Raw genomic sequence first — 25,736 nt, 5'->3', positions numbered from 1 at the left:
AAATAATTGTTCCTGTTAACAATGTAGCATATAGCTATGGAAAAGTAAGGTATAATCACAGAATTGTTAGCTGAACGCCTACAGAAAAGTTTGTCTTTAAATAGCGAAAACAGTATCTTTATTACTCGCTGCAGTCACCAGTTGGGGCATAATTACTGGTAAAGATAGAAAGGCTGCAAAGTTCCATGCCTGACTTTCAGATATCAGATTGAGTTCACACTACCAACAATTAGAGAGGGAGGAAGGGAATACAACAGGCACCCTGCTATTAAATATTAATTACATTTGATGTGTCAAAAAATACACAACAATGCAGCTGGATTTTCTCAGAATCATTATTAAGATCTGAAGAGTATTTCAGCTTTCCTATCTGCTGGGTAATACAGTTACCCTTTACCAGGGAAGCTTTCTAAACTATATATATAGGGAAAAACTTCAATGTGATGTAGCCATTTGCAGTGAAAATGCATGAAAGCTCATTCAACATCCTCATCCCTCTTAAACATAATCCAGATTTGAACATCTACCTCATTTGGCACCATCAAGTCTGAAGTCCCAGATATGCAGAGCCAAATTTAGACCAGTTTGAAGTAAGCATCTCCACATTTATTTCTGTAGTGTTTTACCTGTCCGCAAAGTCTGAATTTTATAGCCTGGAGGTTTATGAAAGAGGAAAAATTCCAAGTACCAGCACACAGCAAGCGGCCCACACACTCCTAAAAGACTAGGTTCTTTAGCCTTTGTGACTTTAAGAGGCCACTGTTTTACACTCTGTAAAAACAGAGTCAACCTGAAAAATGAAAAGCATTAGTTTCAGTGATTTCTGGAGATCACTGATAAACAGTATATCATTAATAAAAATGATCTATTCAGCAGGAACCACTATAGCCAAGTGATATACCCTCCATCTCTGCCCACATTACACTGTCTAAAGTTCCCTAAAAGACTAAAATCCCATGGAAGCAAACTTTCAAAGTTAACAGGGATGTAAAAGAGAAGTTTGATAGCTTTTAATCAGTTCAGAAGAAGCCATGCTCCCCTTCATGCAAGGTCCTATGTTGTTCTGTCAAGGCCAAGGAAATGCTGTGTAAGTTTCTCCTTCTTAAGATTTTACTTAGCACACCTTTCTTCCCACTGAAACAGTTTCCCTGGCAAATCTAGAGACGGTGTCTATCAGCCAAAGCTTTTTTAAAAAAAAAAAAAAAAAAAAAAAAAGTATTTGCTTACCCAGTCACAGTAATTTCACTACCTTCCTTAGATCCATCTTCATCCGCAAAAAGCGGAGGAAGGGTGGAGCCAGCCACCAAGTTCTCCATACCTCTAGTAAAAAAGGGGGAAAAGGTAAATTATTTCATTGTTTCCCATAAGCAGCACTTCTTTTTAAACATTATGTAAGTCTAATTTACTGTCAGCTCGAAGACATATCACAACCCATTAGCCCCTATTTAACCCAGCAGCCAAGCTAATTTTTCAGCTTTTCAACTTCAAGGCTTTTTTTATTTCAGATCCACAAACCCACCTTCATCTGCATATAATGTGTGTGACACTGAGGATTTATTTGTCTCCCTTGCTCTCCTTGCTCCTCCCTCTGCCACTGGACTGATACCTCAGTACATCTGCAGTGACAGCACAGAACCAGTTCCCTTTTTTACTCCATAAACCAACGTGCCAGTCACAGCTGGTAGGCCTCACGACAGATCGTACAAGCAGCTGTGCTTAAGGTCAGAGAAGAAAGAGGTCATAAATGATGCTGCATCCAGACCTCTGAGCCCAGGGCCAATAACACACTGTGGCTGGAAATCACACTGTAGCATCCTAGTTCCTCCCTGTAGTCAAGTTTACATTCATTATATAATCGGCACATCACTACACAGATCCCATTCTTTCAATCTACCCTGCTGTCCAGCCTAGAAATGTTCATCTTCATCATACATCAGTTCCTGCGTTGGCCCAAGAGGAACCTGCAACTCTAAGGCTGCCCTGAAGCTTCATTTCGAGGTTGCATTTGCTAATTTCTTGTCCGTATTTTCACGATATAGCTGTATATGTAGTTGTGTTATTCGTATATAAGACTACAGAGCAATGATAGCTGGATTATTTTCAATTTATAGGCTTCCACAAAAAATACAGAAATGAGCAATCAATTATTTGAGGCACAACGTAACTTCTCATTCAAAATAAACTGTTCCCAAGTTAGAATCCATTTCTTTTGTACCCTTGTTGCCTTCCATGGAAGTTTGATATGTGAGATAACAAAACCAAGAATAATGAAATTAATTCATCCCCTTTCTTACTAAAATACATCATTGTTGCATTGGAGAAAAAAAATCCAAAACAAAAAAGTCTAAACACAAAAACTTGTGATTACTGGTTGCAGTTTCAGCCTGTTTGACAGGGGAGTATCAGTTAACTTCCTGTTCCTTTAGTTTCGAAGTCATCTTTGAAGAGCTATCAGATATTCCACGTGAGTACTGCTATCAGACTTTCAGCTAGTACAGCTGGGCTTCAAACGTGGAGAGGCTAACGCGAGTTACAGTCTCGTGCTGTTCTCTCCTGGATTGGTATGCTTTCCATTCAGCACCGAGATCAAACTAAGGTGATCTGAGTCTCAAAATCGTCCACCATGTTTTTAAAATTACAGGGTTTTTTCCCTCTCATAATTTCATAGAGAAATTTTTTTCCATGAGCAAAACTAATGACACTTTCTTGTGTCTTAGATCTTTTGCGGACCCCTATTACAACAAATACTGCCACCCCTCTCCTTTTTTAAAAAAAATAAACAGAGCACACTAGAAGAGCAGGATGTACTGGCTTGAGTACCAAAGTGGTCAAGCTCAAGGAAAATCAGAGCATTTTAACTAATACTACTACTTCCTTCAGCTTTACCAAATCTGACATCCTGTTCTGAGATTGTGAGCTCTGCTCTACTCATTTCATGACCCACTTTGAAAGCACAGGAACATTTACTCCCTCTAGTAACATATCATCTCTACACCTTCACAAGCTCTTACAGGTGCTAGAGGACTCACTAGATGATAAAAAAATCACTCTGGTAAGTCTCCAATTTGTTCAGCTAAGCAGACATTCAGTTAATGCTCACACCAGCACATCAATTGGAGGTCTAGGTGAAACAGGCATTGAGTCAATCTAATTTCCACCAGAGACAGAGTAAATTTAAGTTTCAAAACAAGATATCCTTCTCACACATGAAGAAGGAAAATGCAAGAAAGGAGAGTAGTTACCTTCTCTCTTTCATTTTTCAGATGACATCCACCCTTCTCTCTTCCGCTTTTCCAAATGTTCAGATCTTTAGATAGTCCTTAAGAATCCCATCATTCCGATCCCTTATCTAGAAAATAATTAAAACTAAGCAGACTGTTTCTAGGTGGCACAAACTTTGACCTCTAGCAGAGAAACATCCTTTATTCATGTAAAAGAAAGACTCAACTAGGAAGGAAGGAAATTGAATTCCTGCTCTAATATTATAAACCATGAACTGAGTCTAGTTTTGGGACCCCAGTTCAAGAGAGATGTGGCAAAAATCGGAGTGTTCAGCAAAGGGCTGCGACGATAGACAGAGGTCCAGAGCACACGACCTGACAGGAGACGTTGAGGAAACCAGGCATGTGTAGCCTGGCACAGGAGGCTAAAGGCCAATCTAAGAGGTGCCTACCGCTACTTGAAGGGGAGCACCAACGACGACAGAACCAAATTCTCAGTAGTGGCAATGGCCATAGTTGTGGCTTTGGAGGTTCAGATTGGACATTAGGAAAACAAGTGTTGCTAGTAGAGCAGTGCAGCACTTGAACAGTTACTAGAGAGGTGGTGGAATCTTTATCCTTGGAGATTTTAAATACTCAAAGCTGTAGCTGACCTAGACTAGCACTGGCAACAGTCCTGCTCTGAATGGGAGGCTGGACTAAGGTAACCTCCAGATGTCCCTTCCAAGCAACATCTACAGATCTATGAACTGGAACATTATATCATGCTTTCTTCCAAGTGCTTAACATCTCCTACAAGGAGAAGAAATTGACTGAAAGCTCCCAAGCAGTGCAATGCTTTCAGGGAAGGTGTTGAGATCCACTCGTCGAATAATTAGAATTTTAATTATTAATGAAGGGAGAACAAACTGAGCACTTTTTCACATGTAGAAAGTCCAGCTAGATCAAAGTTGGGGCTTCAAGTACAAGAAAAATCTGAAAATTCAAATGATTGGAAGAACGAGCTCTTCTCTGATGCCCAGAAAGCTGTTTAAGCACAGCTACTAAATATATAGCATACTTGATCACTCTATGAAACAATTTAAGAGTAATGAAGTTTTGCTTTGGTATACAACCTCTCTTAATCTCTTAAAAAATAGTCTAGGCAATTAGACCAAAACCTTGAAACATATTTGCAAAGCTTTGTGCATGTCTTCAAAAAAAAAAAAAAAAAAAAAAAAAAAAAAAAAAAAAAAGCTTTATTCTCCAGCAGCCTTCTCGGGGTCAAGGGCCTCTTCATAGCCTCACCACGTCAATCTGGTGGCACTTAGCACTCCCACACATGCTCTCTGTATCTGAGCATACCATTACAAAGCGTTTCTGTCCCTCATGCCCATTGTGACCTTCTCACCAGGTTCCCCACTCGTCTGTTCACATCTGGACCTAGTCAGCTGCAGCAGAGTCTAAGCTTGCTTTCAAACTTTGGGGAGGCAGCCGGACATCAACCTTAACAACATATAAACAGAACACAAACACAGGAAGCTGGGAGAACACACACTTCATTCTTCTTTAACGTTTGTTTTATTTAACCCACATGCTTTAGATACTAACTCTTTCAGCCGAAACTGAGCCAGGTCCTAAAGAAGTTTAACATCAGTAATTTTACAACGGCTTCTAATCTATCCCAGCAAACAAGCAAATAAGATTGTTACCAAAGAGCTGACTGAGAACTGATGGGAATCTACACGAGTCTTTCAGCTGCACTTCCTGCACTTAACATCCCATCCCTTTGCTCCAAAGCCACTGTCACCTAGCTTCAGCCCCACTGCAGAGCTGCATGTTCATTTCAGAAATGTAACAAAACAAAAACCTAAAGAAAACAGTGGTAGCCAGGAAGAAGGAAATTACTGCTCCTCAAACTTGAGCTCCAGCAGAATTTGCAGGCTTTGAAAAAGGCAGCTGGCAAGCCCTAACTAGATCTGTTCTGAAACTAATGTTTGCATAGCACTGTCAATGCGAAACCTGGCTAAGGAGCTCAAAATGAGACACATTTGACTACTTTTACTTTTTTAATGGCTTACAAGTATAGTTGAAAAAATGAAAATAGGATACATCTACCCAAATGCAGAAATAAACTATAAGGGTTTGGAGATTAAAATCAATCTCACAAGCACTTCAATGCAACATAAATAGGCACTATCTCCAGAAGAAACTAACTCAAACTAGAGCGGTTCTGAGTTCACTGCACTGCCATATTACTAGTTGTGCTGGCTTAAGGAAAAAGCCAGATAAGTCTGAACACAGAAAGACTGATTTTGACTACATCATTAAAGTGCTTGCAGAACTGTGATGTATTTCAGTATATATCAGCTCTGAAAGATCCAGCATGCACTCAGTTATATTTTTTTAGAGCTTACATAAGGCAGAACAAAGAGTGCAGCTGAACCCAAACTGCAGTGCTCAATCTTACCACCACGCAATTACTGCAGAGATGCTGTTCCCAATTTTAAGTTCAATATTGCAACACTGTTCTTGGACTGCCAGCAGCAGACATACACCACCCATTCTACTATGGATGAGCCAATATCATCAGCAATACATTTTTCTGACTTTACCTTAGTTCCAAACACCCCAGGCTCTTCCTTGCACTGATTTTCCTCCAAGTGTAAACTCCAAATAAAGTTGAGATTTGGGGGAGGAGGGGGGGTTTCTTGTATTTCATGCACCAGCATCATAGTGGTCAGCTGTGAAACAGCAGCGACAACTTGATTTATAGAAGCTGGAAAACTTCTTGGATATCTAGTTTGAGGTGCATTATCAAGCCAGATGTAAAGAGGGGAAAAAGAACAAGACAAATGAACAAAACCAAAGAAAACAAAGACAGAGATCAAGGAGGAAGATTGCAAGTTTAAGCTTCAGAGAACAGGGCAGCATTATGTGTGACCAGAGGTAAACAAAAATCCAAGATGGGACCAAGAAAAGTCTCAATAACAAGTCTCCTACCATTCCATGTTCTCAGTGTTGAAACATCAACAAGATTTCCAAAGATCCATTAGATGCTTATACCAACATTAATTAAACCTCTTTAGGAGCCGAGGCAAGTCTCCACGTTATCCTAAGCCTTCAAAGATCTGGCTTAATTTTTCTTCTCTTTTTGTCCCATCCTTCCCTCATCTCTCAGAAAACAAAGATCTCATGGCCCAGAAACTCTGCAACAGTCTTCTGAAACTTTCATTTTAAATTTTCTAGCCAGGCAATTCACTTAGTGACTACTCAGTAGTAGAGAGCTGTACAAACATGGTTTAACTGTATTAATGAGGAAAAGAGAAAAGAACCAAAAATCCCATAAAAACGTAAGTTCTACAATATACATCAATAGGCAGAAGACAAACAGTAGAGAACCAAATACCTTCAAAAAACAAAAGTATAATTTAGGTAACGTGAGAAGAAATTAAGAAAGGAAGTTTAACTGTTGTAGTCCATGACATGTAACTGTAGTGAATGCTATTCTAGTAAGAAAAGATCATATAATTGCTTTACCCCCCCCCCCCCCATGAAGTGGCTGGCTGAATCATATTTTGGGTAGACTGAGAACTATCACATAATCTAATCTCTAATCACATGTGTACAGTAGAAAAAAAAAGTTAAAAGAGAAGGTAGTTGTCACAGCACAGCTGAAAACAAATCATGACAGGGGCTAGACAGAACGACTTTGCTGTAACACCATTACTGTGGCTGCACTGTTATTACACTTTCGGGCCGCACACCTAAAAACATGGCTGACGTCAAGTGTAAAGCCTAAGACTAACTTAAAAAGCATTTATGTATGCGTAAGTGAAGAGTAAACTTTGTAACGATAAATTTTTCCTTCAAGGAATCAAGTCATTTTACTCATACAGCAAAGATGCCATTTAAAATATGCCCAAGTGCAATCAAACATGATTTTATCCATCAGACCATCTGAATACAGCACACTTGCATCTTTATTTTTCAGAGAATGAGACTAGATTCAGAGAGAAACACGTTCATGGCCAGTGCTCATACAACAGCGCTAGCTATAAGCAGCCATTCTTCTCTTAACACTACGCAGAGCCATCTCATGGCACAGCCCAAACCATAAAAAAGTCTGTAACAGACCCAAATCAGAGCAATTACTGTACATAGTCCAAAGCATGTTCATCACCTCTGAAAAGCAAAACTTGCTTTGCTTTTGCAAAGTGACTTCATAGCATATGTGAAGTAAAACCGGACTCTACAGCGCCACAAGTCTGGTCTTGCTGAACACGCAACAAGCCACTGTCAAATGCAGACTGACTTTCTACTCATCCCAAAGCCAGAGTCTTAAGATGGTATGAAACACTGGAATGGTGAAATGGTGAAAATTGTCCTCAGTAAAGTTATCTTTTTAATGAATTAAAATCATATCAGATCCTAAGCAAAAGAAAGAATTAATATTTATTCATCTAATTAAAAGGCAAAGCTATAAATACATATTTATATTAAAGTTAACTATATTTAAATATGAAGTCAACATCTGAAACACAGCCTGTAAATAAAACACTGCACAAGTTCCAATTACCTCATCGCCAATGCTAGTTTTAGAAACATTACTGCAGAGTGGAAGATTTTCTCCCCATACTTCCTGGTCCTGATGCCTCTCATACTTCTTCACCAGAACTAATAGCTCCAAAACTTACCATTTAGAGGACAGCAGATCAAGATCTTCTGCTATGTCACAGAAGCAGCATAGCACTCTGTGCCTAAGCATCAGAACTGAAACACTTCGTGCCTTACATAACTTAAGCTCAGATGATTTATTGAGAGAAAAACCATAGGAACACCGCTTCCCGTCTGTCTGTCCAGGTTAAGGCCAGTCAGAATACCAAAGAAAACTAAAGTACGCTCTAAATTTACACCATAATGCTTCTGAATCTGTCAGAGGAAGTTCAGACTCTCTTGACAGCAGCATTGTCTTCCATCAAACTGGAGCAGAAGTATATTATCCAACATCCTTGACTGCAAAATCAGATTTGACTTTTTCCTACAGACAACTCATTAGACAAAAGTCTTCATGTCTTCAGGAAAATTACAAGACGAACCTAATGAGAAGAACATTTTTCTGTCAGACCAAGAAGTATATACAAGAGAATAGCCAGCTGCTTTTATTTTTACTTCTTGCCAATTAAAAAAACCCCAAAACACTAGAGAACAAAATTAAGACTTTCAGAAAAAAATTCCTGAGTTACATTACATTCCCAAGCAAGAAGGGAAAGACGTAAAGCTTAGTTTTATGTTTAGTTTATTCAGATCTTCGTGGCAAACACTGACAAAGCTATTAATACTCAAACCTCAGTAATAGCTGCCAAACAGCTGCAGAAAAAAAAAATTAAAAAAAAATCCTTAAGCGTTTGGTTCTATATTCAACCCCTATTTATAAGAATGCATTATGCTGGGTCATACATGAGATCTCATATGTACAAAATCCTGTTTTCTAGAGTTTACACCCCTGTTCAGAGAGCAAAGGTATATGCGCAACTCTCCAAAAACAAAAGCAAAACCAGCTCCTCACTGGGCTCTTTCCTTCAAATACATGAAATAAATTTTGCACCAGTCAAACTCAAGCTTTTTCAGATTACTTGAGAGAAAATAAAACCCCAAATTGAGATGGCCATACAATTAGTCCTGTTATCCACCTCTAGATAGCTAAATCATTAACTGCTATGCAGGTACCATGAGGGAAGGCTTTGTCAGTCAGTCCTTGATAGCAGGCATTAAATGTCTGAAGATTGGGATAATCTATATTTTTCTGAATTAACTTTCTTAATTAGCATCAGTTGCTATTTAAGGTAACACTATAACATATACATCTCTGCAAAATTAATTTAATCATCATGTCATAGATCAAGAACATCTAAAACATTCAGATCACAGAAAATTAAGTATTGGAATAGATCCTGAGAATTCTTTTAATTCATGACTCTTCTTCAGTTCAGTATAGCTCTACCAGGAATGACACAACTTTGTGCAGTTTGTCCTTAAAAAGCCTCTTCCGAGTATCCACAGTTACTGTAAGCAATCTACCACTTCTCTTGCTTTATCATTTGAAAGTTTCTCTAACAGAATCTGAAGACCTCATGTTTCACAGGACATCCAAGTTTTCCAATAGCTACTTTCACGTTATGAAGGCAAAAGAGCTACCCCCATAAAGAAAAAACAACCAACTATATAATGGACACACAAACTATGCATAGACATTCCTCTGAAACCAGTGATTATAAATGATCAAAGTTATCAGGTACTGTTAGCTTTCTCATTCCACTGAAACAGTTAAAAGTAAAAGCAAAAAAGTTAAACAGCTACTTTTATTCAAAATTAAAGTTCAGCTCCTCTGAATACTGATGTCAGACTCAATCATTTGTGTTTATGCAATGCAAACATAAGTGTCATGAGCTAAGCAGTTTATTAAAAATGTAAATGAACAGAATGTGAAGTTTTTTGTGGCATTTGCCCAGCTCTAGCATTTACCAGCATCACATAAATAAAGCAAGAAACAGTATTAGTTAATGGGTGCAGGCTGCTGTGATGATTTAAAATACTACACATTTACTATAAGCTAGAAAAAATAACTCTGAAAGGGAATCCAGATTCTGACCAACAAGTGCAGTGCTAAGTTACATATTTGAAAATAAAGTAATTTAATAGTGAGTACAACTACTGCTGAGACTGGAAAGTTGTTTTAAAATTAATTTTTTCATTTCTGCTCTCTCTGAAAGCCCCACTCATCACAAAAGCAGTCAGGAAAGCTAGCGTATCTTCATAGCTCACTTAAATTCCTTGACTGGAAACTGTAGCTACCGCCACAGAGGAAGACAGACTGGAATTTCTCATGCACATACCCACCAAAACAAGTCATTACTGATCATCTTGCAGAATAGGGGGTTGAATATTTTGGATGTGAGAATATACTGAAAAGATTGAATATATACTTAAAAGAATGACTCACCACAGGCTTCATGACCCAATGTAAAAGCATCTACTCTGACCTCGAGAGCAACAAAGACAGCATGGAACTAGATGTTTTAATGCGCTGATATGGGTATAGGGGCAAAGGTTAGAGGAAATGAAGTGTGGGAAGAGTAAATGACTCTTATACAAAACATGCAACTTATTCTGCCTGTTTTTAGAAACTACTCGTCTTCAGAAAAATATGACATACCAGTTTCCATATGCTTTTCCTCTCATTTTTCTCATGCTTGCTGTTGCCTTGCACTATTCCTATACAGAATGAATTTGAGCAGACAAAAACCTGCAATATCTTTGCAAACTAAATATATCTTTAAAACTTATACATCTTATAAGAACTTATATATCTTATGAGATATCTTAGATATCTCAGAAGAAATCACAATTTTATATAGCATTAACCGTGCAAAATAACAGTTATATAAATGCTCTCAAACTGATCTGCTATTTCTTTCCCTTTAAAGAATCAACAAAACTAATGCTAGCAAAATCTTTCTAATAGCAAAAGTAGCAAAGAACTGGAATAGACAGCTTGGGGAGCTTAGTTTCTAATCTGTTCTTAAAGCTCTTCAGTGACGGACAAACTTCGATCAGAGAATGACGACAGTACGCATGAATATTGCATTAAGTGCAACAAAAACTCTTCTCAGCCAAGGCTCTTCTGAAACAGTCTTTAATTTGGAATGGTTTTGCACATATATCATTTGCATCATGGGACACAAATTGTATAGACCTCAGAAAGAGACCATGAAGGAAAAATAATAAGAAAAGGAATGAAAACAAGCACAGAAGAACAGGCATGAGGTTCAAGCAAAGATCAAGAAATCAGTAGACACGTGATGGAACCTCACCTAGATTCATGAAGAGAAAAGGAACAAGAACAAATGACAGTCACAGAGTACCATTCTGCCAAAGCCCTCTCTTCTAGAACAGCAGACAGATGTTTTGACCAGTGCTGACAGGATTTCAAATTTTTCTTAGCCCACCGCTAAAATGTGTAAAGATAAAGTGATATAGGAAGACTACAGACAAAACTTCAATAAAAGTTTTAAAGAAATTGGTTCTTAAATGTGTTTTTAAATGGGCACATATCAGGATTCCCATTTCATCACAAAAGGGGAAAGCATACAGAAGTTACAAAATCATACAAGAACCCACATACTTCCATAAAGATATGAGCTTGTATGAACAGTGGGATGTAGACATGATAGAATAAAGCTTTACCTATCCTCATCTTCATCCTCAGGAATGTCATATAGTTTCACGAATGGAAAACAGAAAAAACAAAGAATGGCACAGATAGTTGGAACGAGCTGACAGCTCTCCAATTCTAAGCAGTACATCAAACATCTAGAGATGCTTGTGAGGTATGGGAAGAGACAGGCAGAAAGCATATTTCTGGAACACCTGTGGCATACAAAATTAAAATCCCTAATTTTGCTGCTGAAAAGCTCTGAAAAGAAAGAAGCTATGCCAACAGTATGCCTAAATATTCTAGGCCAAGAGTGCTCAAAACAGCCTGTAAACATCTTTAGTGTTTCATCTGATCCCCAAGCCACTTCCAGTAGCCTAGACAAATTGCTCTGAGGCTAGTTGCTAACTTCTTCCACCCACTATCTTTCTTACTGACACTGCCATCTCTTCTCTGCACATATCCCATCATATCATAGGCAAGAAGCCAGAGAACGCGGGGGAAAACAGTGACTAAGAGCAGAACATCGCTGCCTAGAGCTTGAAGCCAAAGAGCAAACAAGGAGAACCTGGGAGAAAGGTGGCCGAGACCTAGATCTACGCTTACGACAGCATCCCCATCCAACTTCCCTTTCCCCCAGCTGCTCATCTGACATAGGAAAGGAGGGGCTGCAAACAGGAAACAGGCACGAGCTCTGCAAAGAAGAGTTGATCTATGTACACAGTAAATTCAGTCCTAACAGAGGATACAAGTTTCTTCAAGCAGGCTGAGGACCGGACAGACAGGAGGACGGAATGCTCGCGTGGAACACAGCCAGCCTTTCAAGCACTTCTGTTTGAAAAGATTCCTAATTCATGTTTAGCTTTAAGTGTTCTGAAAGATATTTGGCATTCAGGTTTGAGTATTTACCGTATTTAGCAAACGGTAAAAATTTACACTGTTTTCACATTTCCTTTTGATGATCTCATTTCTATATATATTTGTTAAGTAAATATGGTTCCTCCGGGCTGAAGCATAAATAGCATCCCAACATCCCTATATATGGATAAAGAGGCACAGATGGATTAAAGGACATCATATAGGAAATCTTTAAGAGAGCTGACAATACAACCAAACTTCAGAAACAGTCTGACGCTTTAAAGTGCTATTAATCCAAAACCCCTTTATTGTGGATATCTCAAAACGTGGTTAGTATACCACTTCACCTCATACATATCAAGCTATTAGTCACTACCCAGTTTCAGACACCTAGACATAGTTGTGACAATCTGATTAGAACACACATTATACAATTCTTATTGCAACATTAAATGAGAACTAAAGTCTGAACGATCCTTGACAAAAGGTCAGTAACACTCTGGTTTATTCATACTAAGCAGTGGGAACATGGAAAAGATTTGTATTTTCAGAAGGACTACAACATACATTTCGCTTCAGTATAATCTAATAACCAGAAGTTCACAGCCTTGATCACAGAAAAGAGACTAGGCAAACTAGCAGAACACAGCAAGCTTTGTTAATATTCTGTCTTTTCGGATTTGTGGACCCCAAACATTTCTCAGCAGAAATGCAGGTACGGTACTGCAAATTTAGGAAACTTACTTTCCCTGGTTACCTTTTACAGCCTGTTGGAAATAAGTACATGGATTACCTGAGGATCGATAATGACATCTAATCTTACCCTTCCAGCCAGAAGGTTTTTCAGTTAGACAACTGTATTACAGCCATTGGCACTCCCTTTTCTTTTAAAGAGTTCCTCTCAAAAAGAATTTGCAGCTGTATTTTGCTCCTCCCCAACACCTCCCAGAACAAAGGCAAAAAAGCATGACATTGCATTTTAAACAGTATATTTTAAAAGCAGAAAGCATTCAGCTTTTATGAAAACTTTAACAATTATATTTGAGCTTACAGACTTCCTGAGATACAACATTATGTCACAGTGATGGAAGCTTGGCTTTCCTGGTTTTTAACAGCCCCCCTCCACACCCCCCAAACCAGCTAATTCCCACCCTGGAACTGTTTCCTGACCTCTAAAAAGGGTCATCTATGTATAACTGTGGACGAAATATGCCCACAGCATTCCAGTGCTCCAGGGTAAGGTCTCAAAAAGAATCCTGCATGTTCAGTCCATACCTAAACTGAACTTTGTCTTTTCATGATAAAATATCCTCTTCAAAAAACATCTTTTAAGAAACCTTTACCTGGCTGCTGCTAAGTGGTACACATAGAACGATTCTACAGCAATGAATAAATTAGTTCTCAGAATAGGAAAGTCCGATAAAGTCTAAACTTCCAGATACATGCAGCAATGAGCAAACCTTCAGAAGCATGTTGTAGTGTGTGGATAAAGAATCCTAAGAGTCCACAGAGCAATACTGCACCAGACACTACTTAATACCTCCCATTCACAGCATAACAAGTCTAGGTCTTGGAGTTTAGAATGTAAAAGACAAATAGGAGAGGAAGCCTATTATTTGAAAATATACTGAGTAATCAAGCTAATTAGGAGAAGAAAGACTTTTCAAAATTTCAGCTCATAAAAATTGTACTTTTTGGACAGTAGAAGTATGTTTCATTTTCGGCTAACAGTTAATAAGAAGTATTCATCCATTTCACACTGGAATTTTCCCATACGCAAGTATCCATCTCTCAGTCACCATCACCTTGTACTTACTCCTATTTAAAATACCTTTCTCAATTACAGGTTTCCTGAAGTCAGCTAATATTCATACCATTGATCTTATACATAAATACCTCCTAACCACTAAAAAAAGCTCTGCAAATTCCAACTAGCTTTGCTGGCTAAGCTAGGAAAGCATTAATGAGCAAGGCAAGACTGTCTAATCACTTATTCCTTTTGTTGGCTTGTCCTTACCCAGTTTGGGGGGGGGGGGGGGGGGGGGAAGAAGGAACAAAAAAAAGTTCAATTTTAGCCAGCCTTTCTACTATACTGAATTAAGCCCATTTCCATAAATTAAACCATTATTTCTTGTATTATTATGCACAGTGTCACAAACAAATTTAGATTGGAAGGGACCTCTAGAGGTCACCTGGTCCAAATACTCACTCAAAGGCGGCCCAGCTTCCAAATCACATCCTGTTGCTCATGGCCTCATCCAGTCAAGTTTTTAACATCTCCATGGAGAGAGGTTCCACTACCTATCAGGGCCCCTGTTCCATCCTCATGCTGAAAAAAAACTTTCCCCCTGTATCCAATACAAATTTCTCCCTTGCTGCAACTTGTGTTGATTGCTTTTTGTCCTCTCACTGTGCATCTTTCAGAAGGGTCTGCTTTTATTGTCTCTATAACCTCCCACGAGGAGCCTGAAGACAGCGATGGAAATCCCCCTTTGTCTTTTTTTCCAGGCTCAATATCCCAGCTCCCCTCAGTTTCCCTACATACACTGTGTGCAGCAGCCCCATGGTGGCCTGTGCAGGGCTTGCGCTGGAGTCTGTCTGCTTCTGTCCTGCACTGCAGAGCTCAGAGTCTGTACTGCCAGATACCCCCTGTCTGTATAAAAGAAGAGTCAAACAAAATTAGAGGCAGATACTAGTGAAAACATTGCCAAAGAACTCATTGGAAGAACAAGCCTAGGGAAAACTCAGCTCTTTCAATTCTTAGTTCATACCAGGTGCTTAACCATGCTGTAACATCCAAGAGGTCACCTAATTCTAAAACGCAGCCTACAAATGCATTAGTCAGAGTTAGTGGTTGTAGAGACATCAGTTAGAAAAACAGAAATTCCTTTTTACAATGAGAACTGGTACCTGATGCCCCAATGTCTCATAGGAGCTTTAAAAAAATCAGATCTCATCAGCCTCTCTGCAATACAATTTCTTACCTCCATCACCTTCCTCCTATATACCACCATCTCCTTATGTGCTTCAATAAACCTCCCACACACTCTTTGAATTTCTCATCAAAACCACTTTTACAAATCATGGTTTGTCACCCTTGCAGCATTTAACACAATATACTCGCTACTTCTCCTATGCATTCAGCATTCAAAAAGAAACCATGTTATTTCACTGATGCGTCATTCCCTCTCTTTTCTTTCTAACATCAATTGCCATTTTAATTGCTTGTCAATTTTTGCCAATGTACTGTCTAGCTTCTTTGGGGTGACTACTTTGTGTTTCATTTATCCTTTAAGCGCCAACTTATTTAGCAATGGAAACGCACAACGAATCATATTTGCTGAAGGATGCCAGGTAACCTGTCTGCCTGATCTGGAAAAACCTTCAATTGCCTTTTTTTTTAACTACAATATATTACACAAACATGTTTGAAGGAGTAAGATGCTAATGAGCAAGTTCAAAACCTCTTTGAAAAACCTCATACCTCTATTTTTGAGATTTGTAAGGCAAGTATGACGCATGTATTTCCTACAGTAAACTGACGACCCACTTGAGTGAAATATATTTGCATATGATAGACTAGTGTATCCTTTTTCATGATAACCACAACTTAAAATATTACAGCAAGGCTGCATTATCACCATCCTTTCTCATCATCACCCACGGCCTCCTACTGGGTATTCAGTCACTGATCCACATCCACACAAGTTGCGGGGGAGGCATGCAATACACCTATAGACCAGTAAGTTCCTACATTTTCAAAAACTTTATTTAAATGCCTCCATAAAAAGTCAATTATAGACACTTCTGACAAATGTTACTGACCTCAGACTTGAGAATAAATAGTTCTGCATGAATAGAGAGAATTGCTTTTTGCATATTTAATTCCCAAAAGTCTGTAAGACACCTGAGCTAAAGGCTGACGTTATATTTTATTGAAAGTTTCTGGCATTTTCTAGGCATTTGTGATCTCTGTCTTCACACTCTTTCCTCATTATAAAATTTTAAAGCCTTTGTGCATGCTTATCTGCATACCAATATTTAACAATACTCTCCCAAACAACAACAACGCACAAATCTAAATTTTGAAAACTTATAAGAATATTTCTTGTAATCTGTTATTCTCTGCATGCTTTGCAAACCATTCCGATAAGCATCTTTTTTATAATTCTCTTGGGAAATACTTTCTGAAGAGGCATTGGGACAGAACATAAATCTTATGATTAGCAATACGAAATCAAGTAAGTTATTCTTTTACCTAAAAAAGTATTTAAAGAATTTTTCTACAGACAAAATGCAAGTAAAACATCTGTAACTGAGTTCAGATCTCTCCATACTTGCAAAGTATTTTAAATTACTGTAAGGTTAAGAAAACAGTATCAGAAGAGGTTTCTCAAATAACAACAGTAAGTACCTTTCATATTAGCATGATCTCCATATCACTGCTCATTCAAAACAATCCATGCAAAGCCTCACAGATCAAATTAAATACGCAGCTATTAATTTTACAGTTCCTGTATTCAAACTTAAATAGATTAACAATCAAATTTAATCTTAGGTTAAGACAAAGACCACTTTGGTTAGACTAATACACATATTTGCAAGATTTTTATACTTTCAAGAAAGTTTCCTGGGCTAGAATTAAAAAAATGTATTTTTATTTAGTTCCACTCTGTAAAACTAGAGAACAGGGATCACTTCAGGTCACAGGACCCCTGTCCATGGAGGAGTGACCTGCTGCCATCCCATTCCAAGTAACCCAGCAAGTTTCAAACTGATGCCATTTTGTTCAAAGACATCAAATTTCAGAAAGCAGCATGAATCTCTATTTGTGGCTTCATGTTAATATTTAAAAAGCCAGGGATCACAAACTAGTATCAATCAGAAGCTTTTTTCCTGCCGCCTTTTTTCCTGTGCTCAGAGCATGAAAATGATGACTCTTTCTGTTTCGATAATAAAGTGTTTATAGCATTAGTGAACAGTTTGCAGAATCCTAATAATGTCACACGACAATTTACACACCACTTTCAACTGGTGAAGCAGAACGTGAAGCTGGCAAAACACTGTTGGCATAAATTGAACATCAGAAGCACACAGAATTTTCAGTTCTCTTTCTCAAGCCTTGCGTATTCTGGTAAAACTTAGATTTAAGGATGAGTTATGAAACTACTGAGCTAGAGTAGTAGCTTGCGACCACTGAACAGAGAAAGCCTTACTCCCCTTCTCTCTCACCTGGTCACGCCACCTCCAGAACTTACTGTACTTTTTACAGAGCTGCTGTAACTCCCTAACCCTTTCCCTTTGGGAAAGGCAGGGAAGAGAGCAAGCTGCCTCTCTTCTGCCAGCTCAGCTATATAGTTGGAAGGATTCAGGGAGGGGTCAAGAACACTAGAGGTTGTAAGAAATGAAAGAATGCACATGGACCCTTCCACTTCCAGCAATGGTAAACCACCACAGCTACACGAGCCACCCTCAGTCACCAAACACAGCTTGCTGGATTTGTTCTGCTACTAGCCAGGTGTAGAGAGTTTTCAGATCACTTCAAGAAAAGCATTCAGAAAGGTCATGCATGAAGATAAGCCAAGTTCGAGAAGGTACAGACAATAGTTCTCCACTGCCTAAGGCTATAGTTCAATGGCAGCCTGAGCCTATTTAACTACTGACTACTCCAGTCGCATCTTTTTCCACCCAGCACCTCTGTTCACTGGACAACAATTTGTGTGTTTCAGCATGCTAAAGAAAGAGAATAACTTTCAGTTGAATTATCAAGTTAGTTTATGCCAAATTAGAGGCTGAAACAGCTCAGTAAAGGGTCCAACAAGCATTGCAGCTGGCACAAGAAAAAGGGATGCAAGTAGCATAGTCAAGAGTTAGTGACTTAAATTTCTATAAAATTACAGTCTGAGCTTCAGCTCTTCTCTCTCACTGAAGTTCTACTGGTGTCAGAAATTATAAATACTTGAAATAATTCCAATAACTGAGGGCCCAAAAATACTCAGGAGTGGGAGGAAATATGATTACCAAAAAAAATCTGGGGATTATCTCATAAGCTGACTTGACATTTTCATTTTTTTTCTTTCCAATCTAAAGCTAAACATCTATACTCCTAATGAAAGCCGAGATTCTTTCCCATGACTCTGGAAGCAGAGTACTGGAATTCCACAAATTCCAATTCATTTGTTCTAATACAGAATAGTTATTATGCTGGCTCTTCTTTTCTTAGAAAAATTGGAGCAAATATGCTTTCTTATCTTAATTAAACAGAGCAGAGGAGTAGCTGAAGTTGTCAGCCTTCCCACATGTTGAAATGGTGAGGATTTAGTCAAATATTGGTTATCTTAATTTCATTTCATCTGTACCATGAGTCATGTGCAGCACCAGCTAAAGTATACTGCAGAAAACGCATCCTAAGTCACAAATCTGCTCCAAAAGATTTTAGTTGCCCATGATGATAACAGGACAGATGTCAGGCCTGGAAAGAACCTACGTCATGTTTCTAGACAACTACATTGCTAGCCAGGCACAGAAGAACATCTTTTTGTCTGTAGCTATTATTTGGTTTTGCATTGGCAAAGTTGAAACTCTGGGGGAAACTGAGCACATTATATCATCTAAAGCTACACAGCCTCTGATTAAGTCTTCCAGATTTCTCCCAATTTATCACTACTTTGGTACTTAGTTTTGAAACACAGACCTCAAAGTCTTGTTTTATAGTCTTCCTTTATTGAGACAATTTATTTAAAACATTCAAATCCAGGAAGTAAGAACTAATGCAGAACTCTCATTAAAAAAATACACCTTGCAGGAGAAATAAGAGCATCCTAAAATGCCTATACAGTTCTGGACTATTGGAGAACCTGCAAATTTGCTCATCTGATCTAATAATCCTATAAAATTGGGGTTTAATGAGATACGTCATTTAAGCTACCTTTGCTTCAAGTAGTGTGATGACTGCTAGCATCGGAAGGCACCAGCAGCTAAGATTCATAGGCTCAAGCCCCCTTGGAACTACACCCTCAAGCAGGAAGCACAGGTTCAGCTATACCACCACCTAAAGGCCAAGCCATTTCTATAGATGACAAATATTTTGAAGTTGCAATTAAAGAAAACTTTGTTGAGAGTTTCTTTTGGTCACAAACAATCCCTCAGATATCACAAGACAATTAAAGATATGAAGTTATCTTTTCATATCTGAACACACCAATAGAACAAAAGCAGACTTTCCCCAGTAATGCAGTAAATTAACAAGAAATCCTGTGTTCTGCACTAGTTAGAGGAAGAAAAAGTATGGAAAAAAGTATTCAGATATTAAAGTCCATCAGTTTTAAGTCTCCTAAAATCAATTAGCAACTGACACTTTCACCACTCTCATTCTCTTGACTACGTACTTCACATGTACTGCTGTCATCAGTAACACTAAGTCAGTCTTCAGCTAGGGCAATTCTTCTCATTTTCATACTACAATAACTCTTTGAGCTATAAGCTAAGGGTCTCAGTTGTCCCTCTTATTACTTAACCCAACCACAATACCCAAAAGGCATATTCCAAGGTCTTACTATTTTTTCAAGTAAAGAGTAATCTGAGTCACAAGAATTCTAAAAACAGTGAAGTAAGTATAAGGATTTGTTTTGTTATTCATTGTCTGCCACATAAGGCGAACAGCCCCCCAAAAATGAAATCAGTTAGCCAAAATCAGCTATTGCCCCAGTCTCCTGGGAAGGAAAGCAGAATCATTTGTTTCTAGGGTCAACATCTTTAAAAAGCCTCTTTGAAGACAATTAGTAAAACTTCCATGTAACATTTTCACTATTAATAAAATCTAGTCAGTGAAGTTCTGAGAAATGATCACATTAAAAGAAAAGCATTCTTCAAATTCACTCAGTATTTTGGGAGAATAAGGTCAAGGAACAAGGAAGATTTCCTAATACATTTAGAACCTGGAAATATTCAGTCACTCCACAGTAATTGATTTTGTTCCCTTGTATTACAGAATGAAAATTCCTCCCAGCTAAACACAGTTATTCAAATCCACCTCTACCTGCAATTCACCAAAAGCTATAGTTATCAAACTGTTATTTAATAGCCTTTCAGAAATAGAATATAGCAGTTTTAGGTTTGTCCCTAACAGACAAGTATTAATACCACAACTACAGAAAAGATTATTACAAGACCAGTCCATTTCACCTATCTCACTGAAATTGGATATATAAACTCAATTCCAGTTGTTTCGCACCCATATTTCTATACAGGAGCAGTATCAGACAATATACAATAAAAAGTAATAGCTGTCACGTGACTCATAGCTGCACTGCTGACCTCACTGGAGCAACCACACCACTGTTCATAGCACAAGCCAATTCTGTACAGAGAGAATGATACAATAAGGCCAACGTTGCAGATCTTCCCAATGAAGGCTAACCTACACTGCTAACATAAACTTTAGTTACTGCTTGCACTGGATATAGCGAACACCAGCTAGACTTGGCAGCTTTCATGAACAAGTTTGCTGGATTAACAAAAAAATCCTGAAAAGAAACCGTTCTTAGTAAATTCATACTTAGTGGTGAAGTATAGTTAACCACCACTTTTCATCTCTTAAAAGGAACTGAACTTTTAACAGTTCCCAGGAACACAGGAAATTCCCCTCTCTTTCTAGCAAAAGTTATGAAAATAAAATAAGGGAACTTAAAGGAATGCTGAAAGCAACCAGTTTTGGGCCTTAAAGCCAATCAAATTACAGCTATAAAAAACACTTCATTAGGGTACATGAAAAACTGGCCAAAAATTAAAAAAAGACATCCTTTCCTCATTCACCTACACTCCTCAGAAAGTACATAGAGGTTCCCTTGAGTTATCCTGCTCTGTCACAGATCACCATCGGAAGAGTGACTATACTATTCCCATTACTCTAAGTCCCAGCTTCTTCACCTGCACTGTAACATCTTGTGCAGTACCACAGTTTCTCATGGTGCGTCCCACAACATGCAGTACTCCAACAGACAACACAGCTCTGCAGCCGCTTTTGTAACGGTAAACAGGAGTGATTCCTTTTTTCAGTCACAGTCCTGAGGGACCAGGGCAGCAGGCAGAAGTGCGCCAGGAATTCAGAAACCTAAGTAAGTTTGTTTTAGTTAAGCATGCTCTGGACTTGTCTGCAGCCTTTGGCCCAGTCAGCAGCAAGCTTGAGAAAATCTCAGAAACACATACTGTGGAAAGCTGAGCTTCCTTTCGCATGTGTGAAGGTATATCTTGCTTATCAGGCAAGCTTTGATACCATAGTGACCCTTCATTTCAATACATTTCTTTACACACGCACTTAAAAGAAAGCTTCCAAAGTTAAGCTGAACATATTAGTATGCAATTGTCTTAACTCCTATGCTCTGATACCAAGAAAACTTCATGGCGTCGGTACAGAGAAAACTACAGCTCACAGTCACTGCTTTCATTCAGAAGTCTAGTAGCACCAGGGAAATGGGCAAGTCTTGTCTGATAGCTGCTCAGAGAACTGACAGAGAAAGCCTGGGCTTATCAGGGAAAAACGCCCTGCAAAAACAGAAGAGGGAAGAAAATAAGAACCTCTCTCCTCTCACTTGCTTTCCTGCAAAGTACTAGAAGTTGTGATAGAACAAAGTCACATCCTAACAGCCAGATACACAGAGAAGAGTCGAACCCTGTTCTCAGGTCCTAAAGAAACATCCCTGTAGAAACATCATTCTCCCCTACCTTTTCTCAGCCATTAGTAAGAGGGGCACTTGTCACCCTACTGCCTATGGGCCCCACTATGAGCAAAAAAAAAAATATTTAACAAAGTATGTAAATTAAATATTTTGTTTTGCTACAATCAGGACAGTGGGGTTACTTACTCTTCAGTTTTTCTAGTTTGAAAACTGCTGGTATTTTAAAAAACCTAACTTAAGAAATGTAAGACTAATCAGAATGCTCTGCCTTAACCACAATTTGTAAGCCTAGATCTACTTAGGATTAGGAATTTCAAATTCTGTTTCCATGTCTGCCAGACCTTCTGTGGACATAGGGAAAAAAAATCCAATCACCTTCCCTTAATATTCTTGAGGAAAAAAATGCAGTATTTGTCAGCATCTAAACCACTGTTGTCATCCTAGAAATGCAAAGTACCCATGCCCTTCTAAGAAATGCACAATGTAGGTGTATTAGAAAAAGGTAAAACAGCATTTCATTACCATCTTCAAATAGCAGATAATTTGTGTGGCATTACACATATGGCGTAGATTAAAAAAAAAAATCATGAAAATAAAGTCTGTTTCCAACAGCTGATTAAATTCATATTTTTTAAGAAATCAAGAAAGAACATTTCAAAATAACATAGGTAAACTTGCTAGTGCACAGTTCCCTCCAAATTCTTATGCCCCGTTCTGTCATTGACTTCTTACATGGCTTTAGCCAAGCTTAATACACCTACACAAGTCACTTTCCACAAAAGAGAAAGGGATTTTCAAAGATCTACCAGGAGTTCACCTGCTAACAGAGGTATTAACTGTAAACCAATGAAGAATTTTCCTCTCTAGCAGCACTGTCACTGATATGACACCTGGCTTCTGCTTGGTTAGAAGGGAGTAGTCTTAACAAGTTTTGAAACTTAAGTGCTTTAGAAAGCAAGAGCTCCCTTTCTCTGCCACTGGTTTTTGGGTTTTTTTTCCCTCCTGAGGAAACAAGAGTTTGCCCTTTCTTCCCTCATTTTCCTGGATGCTGTTAAGCAACACTAACTTATGGTAATTATCTCACTCACAAGCAATTTTGAGGGTCTTCCCTTTGAATATCTCCAACAGCTAGCTCTGCACCCATGCCTAGCTCTCTCCTAAGGTGGGACACCACCGTACTGCGAAACTTCCCACCAGCTCCCATCTGATCCAGGGAGCCAGGACCAGGCCAGGTTCGCTCTGCGCTGGTGTTTCAGAGGATCTGAATGAATGGCGCATTGCAAGACATGTGGCTCCAGTGTATTCAGATTCTGGGAGTAATTTTTTCTTTTTTTTTTTTTCCTCTCTCCAACCTCAAGAAGAAATTTAGGTTCCTCAGAAACAGGCTGAAAACCTACTAATGGAAAGACGGGTCAGAAAACCATACTATAACGAAGCACCTGCTTGGGAGGAAATGGCACTCGGGTGTGGTGAAACAGCAGATAAATAACATCAAGGGGCCACCAGAAATCACCACCTCTTGCCGCTCCGGGGGAGACAGGGAAGCGGGCAGGAGGCTCCCCGGGAGAAGGGGGAGGCCGAGGGCCCAGCCCCCCCGCAGCTCTGCCCCTCACCCAGCGCGACCTCCGGCGGGTCCCTCCCAGCCCCCTGGGCGCGGGGGGCAGTGAGGCGGGCCAGGCCCGGCTGCTGGGGAGGCCGGCGCGGAGCCGCCCCCAGCCCGCGCCGCCCCGCGGCCCCCTTCCCCGCGCGGCGGGCAGAGGGCGGAGAAGGGCCCGGCGCCGCGGCCCTCCCTACTGACCTGCCGCAGGCCGAGGGGTCCCGGCGGAGCGCGCTGCCCTCAGCCCGCGCAGCCGCCGGCGCCGGCGCCTCCCTCACACACGCCCGGCCGCACCGCTCCCTCGCTCCGCTCGGATCCCTCCGCCCCCGCCGCGGCGCAGACTGCCCGCCCGCCCGAGAAAACCCCGCAGGGGACGCTGCGCCGCCGCCCGGAGCCGCGGCCTCCTGCTCGCGGCACAAGCCGGCGCGGCGGGCGGGCGGGCGAGCGGCCGGAGCCCGCACCAGGACTACTTTCTCCCCGCAGGCGGAAGCGCACTAGGTACCGCCCCGCGCATGCGCGCCGTGCGAGGTTTTAAAGGGCCCGGGGGCGGGGCTGGCGCGGGGTGTGCTGGGAGTTGTAGTCTTCGCGTCCCGCCCGCCGCCCGCCTCCGCGCCTTCCCCCCGGGGCGCGTCTGGCAGGCGGCGGGCGCGGCGCGCGCCGCGGTGGCGCCACGCCCCCTCACCGTCCTCCCAGCCAATCGCCGCACGGCGGGTTCCTGTGAGCGGGCAGGGGAGGGCGCGCGCACGCGGCGGGGGGGCGTGGCCTGCCAGGGGGAGGTGCGCGCGGCCGGCGGGGGCGGGGCCGGGCTGTGGCCGCGGCCGGCGGCGCCCGGAGTTGGCCGTTGCGCGCGGGCGAGGCAGCCGCAGCCCCGTCCCGCCGCTCGGTTCCTCGGCGGCGGCCGCGGGAGCCGGCGCTGACGGAGCCTCCGCGGCGCCGCCTCCCCCCCCCTCGCAGCCCGGCCGCGGGAGGCGCCGCGGAGCCCCAGCCAGGTGAGGGGTCGCTGCGGCCCCGCGTGGGGGCGGGGGGCGCCGGGCCCCGGGGGGAGGGGGGGGGGGCGGCTCGGGTTCCCTCAGCGCGGCGGGGGGGCGGGGCGGGAGCGGCGCCGCCGAGGGGCCGCGCGGCCCGGCGCCCTCCGCGGGCGGCGCCGTGAGCTCTCGCTGCGCCCGAGGGTCCGGCCGGCGGCCGCGCCGCCCCCGCGGGGCCCAGCGCCGCCCTCGCCCCGCCGCCGGGCCCGGCTCCGGGGCGGCTGGCGGCGGCGCTGCCCGGGCCCTGGCGCCTCCCGCGGGCTGCGCGGGCCGGGGCGCCGCGGCAGAGCCCCCGCGCCGGGCGGCAGGTACGTGCGCTGCCGGCCCGGGCGGGCGGGCTGGTGTTGCTGGCGGAGCGGGGACGGGGCGGGAGGGCTCGGGCCGGGGCTCCGCCGCGGGCGGCGCGGTGGGTACCGGGGGGCGGCGGGGGCGGCGCGGAGGGTCGCGCTGCCCGGCGCGGCGGGTCTCTGCCCAAGGGCCGTGTGAGCGCTGCGGCTTCGTGCCGCTTCGCTTGCTAGAGCTCGACCTTCTTTCTTTTTCTTTCCCTTCACTCCATAAAGGGCTCCGAAGTTTCTCCACTTACTCTTGGCGCTTTAAAGGCTGGCTGATGTCTGCTAAAGCACTTTATTCTTGTATACTCAGGGAAAAAAATATTACACAAGATATATGGGCAGGAAGGAAAGACCTCGCAGCTGTTTTCAGAGCCAGGACTTGATGGAATTCCAGTAATTAAGTTCTATAGTTACAGACTTGTATAAAATTACCAGCTCAACAACCACCTTTGTTGCAACTCAGACGCGTTTAATTCTGTGCGGCTCTTGGGTGACTTACAGCCTCCCCTAGACAGTTCGGTTCCAGTCGTATTGCAGAGCAGGAAATATTTGCGGATACTTTATTTGCTCAGTTTGACTAGTTAGAACTCTTAATCTGATTTCATACTGGCTTAAAAAGTCTTGTCTGTAAAGTAGCTATGACTTATCCAGATGAAGCATCTTCTTGGCAAAGCTACTGCTCTGGTGTGTTTTCAGGCAAACCTCATTTTGTCCTCTAAAATGTAGAAGTATGCAAGAAGCGAATTACCCATTTTCCATGAGTAACTTTCCATGATTGAACTTATGCATTCATTTCATGATGGATTTACCTTATTGTGAGAGTATCTCACAT

General features: G+C 41.5%; 2 protein-coding genes across 9 annotated transcripts in view; one reads left to right on the top strand and one right to left on the bottom strand.

Moving 5' to 3' along the window:
* HMG20A (high mobility group 20A) overlaps window positions 1-24,053 on the bottom strand; it is a 43,284-nt gene extending 19,231 nt beyond the window's left edge. The window contains exons 1-3 of one of the 5 annotated variants that reach the window (XM_026109466.2): window positions 23,749-24,053; window positions 3,243-3,349; window positions 1,228-1,320 (exon numbers count right to left, since the gene is read on the bottom strand). In XM_026109466.2, coding sequence (XP_025965251.1) covers window positions 1,228-1,320; window positions 3,243-3,256 — 107 coding nt within the window. In that variant the 5' untranslated portion in view covers window positions 3,257-3,349; window positions 23,749-24,053. Of the gene's footprint in view, window positions 1-1,227; window positions 1,321-3,242; window positions 3,350-4,611; window positions 4,723-23,748 lie in introns of those variants that run through there. The other 4 variants (XM_064517578.1, XM_064517579.1, XM_064517581.1 and 1 more) reach the window with 4 other exon arrangements.
* A 245-nt stretch (window positions 24,054-24,298) lies between these two features.
* Window positions 24,299-25,736, top strand: part of PEAK1 (pseudopodium enriched atypical kinase 1) — a 131,214-nt gene continuing 129,776 nt past the window's right edge. For 3 of the 4 annotated variants that reach the window (XM_064517576.1, XM_064517573.1, XM_064517574.1), the window contains exon 1: window positions 24,299-24,536. The gene's annotated coding sequence lies outside the window, so the exon portion shown is untranslated. Of the gene's footprint in view, window positions 24,537-24,624; window positions 24,881-25,736 lie in introns of those variants that run through there. The other variant, XM_064517575.1, reaches the window with a different exon arrangement.

The sequence above is a fragment of the Dromaius novaehollandiae genome, chromosome 10, assembly GCF_036370855.1.
Source record: "Dromaius novaehollandiae isolate bDroNov1 chromosome 10, bDroNov1.hap1, whole genome shotgun sequence".
NCBI lineage: Eukaryota > Metazoa > Chordata > Aves > Casuariiformes > Dromaiidae > Dromaius > Dromaius novaehollandiae.
Note: the sequence above shows the minus strand (reverse complement) of the source record. Positions and strands in the feature narration are given on the sequence as shown.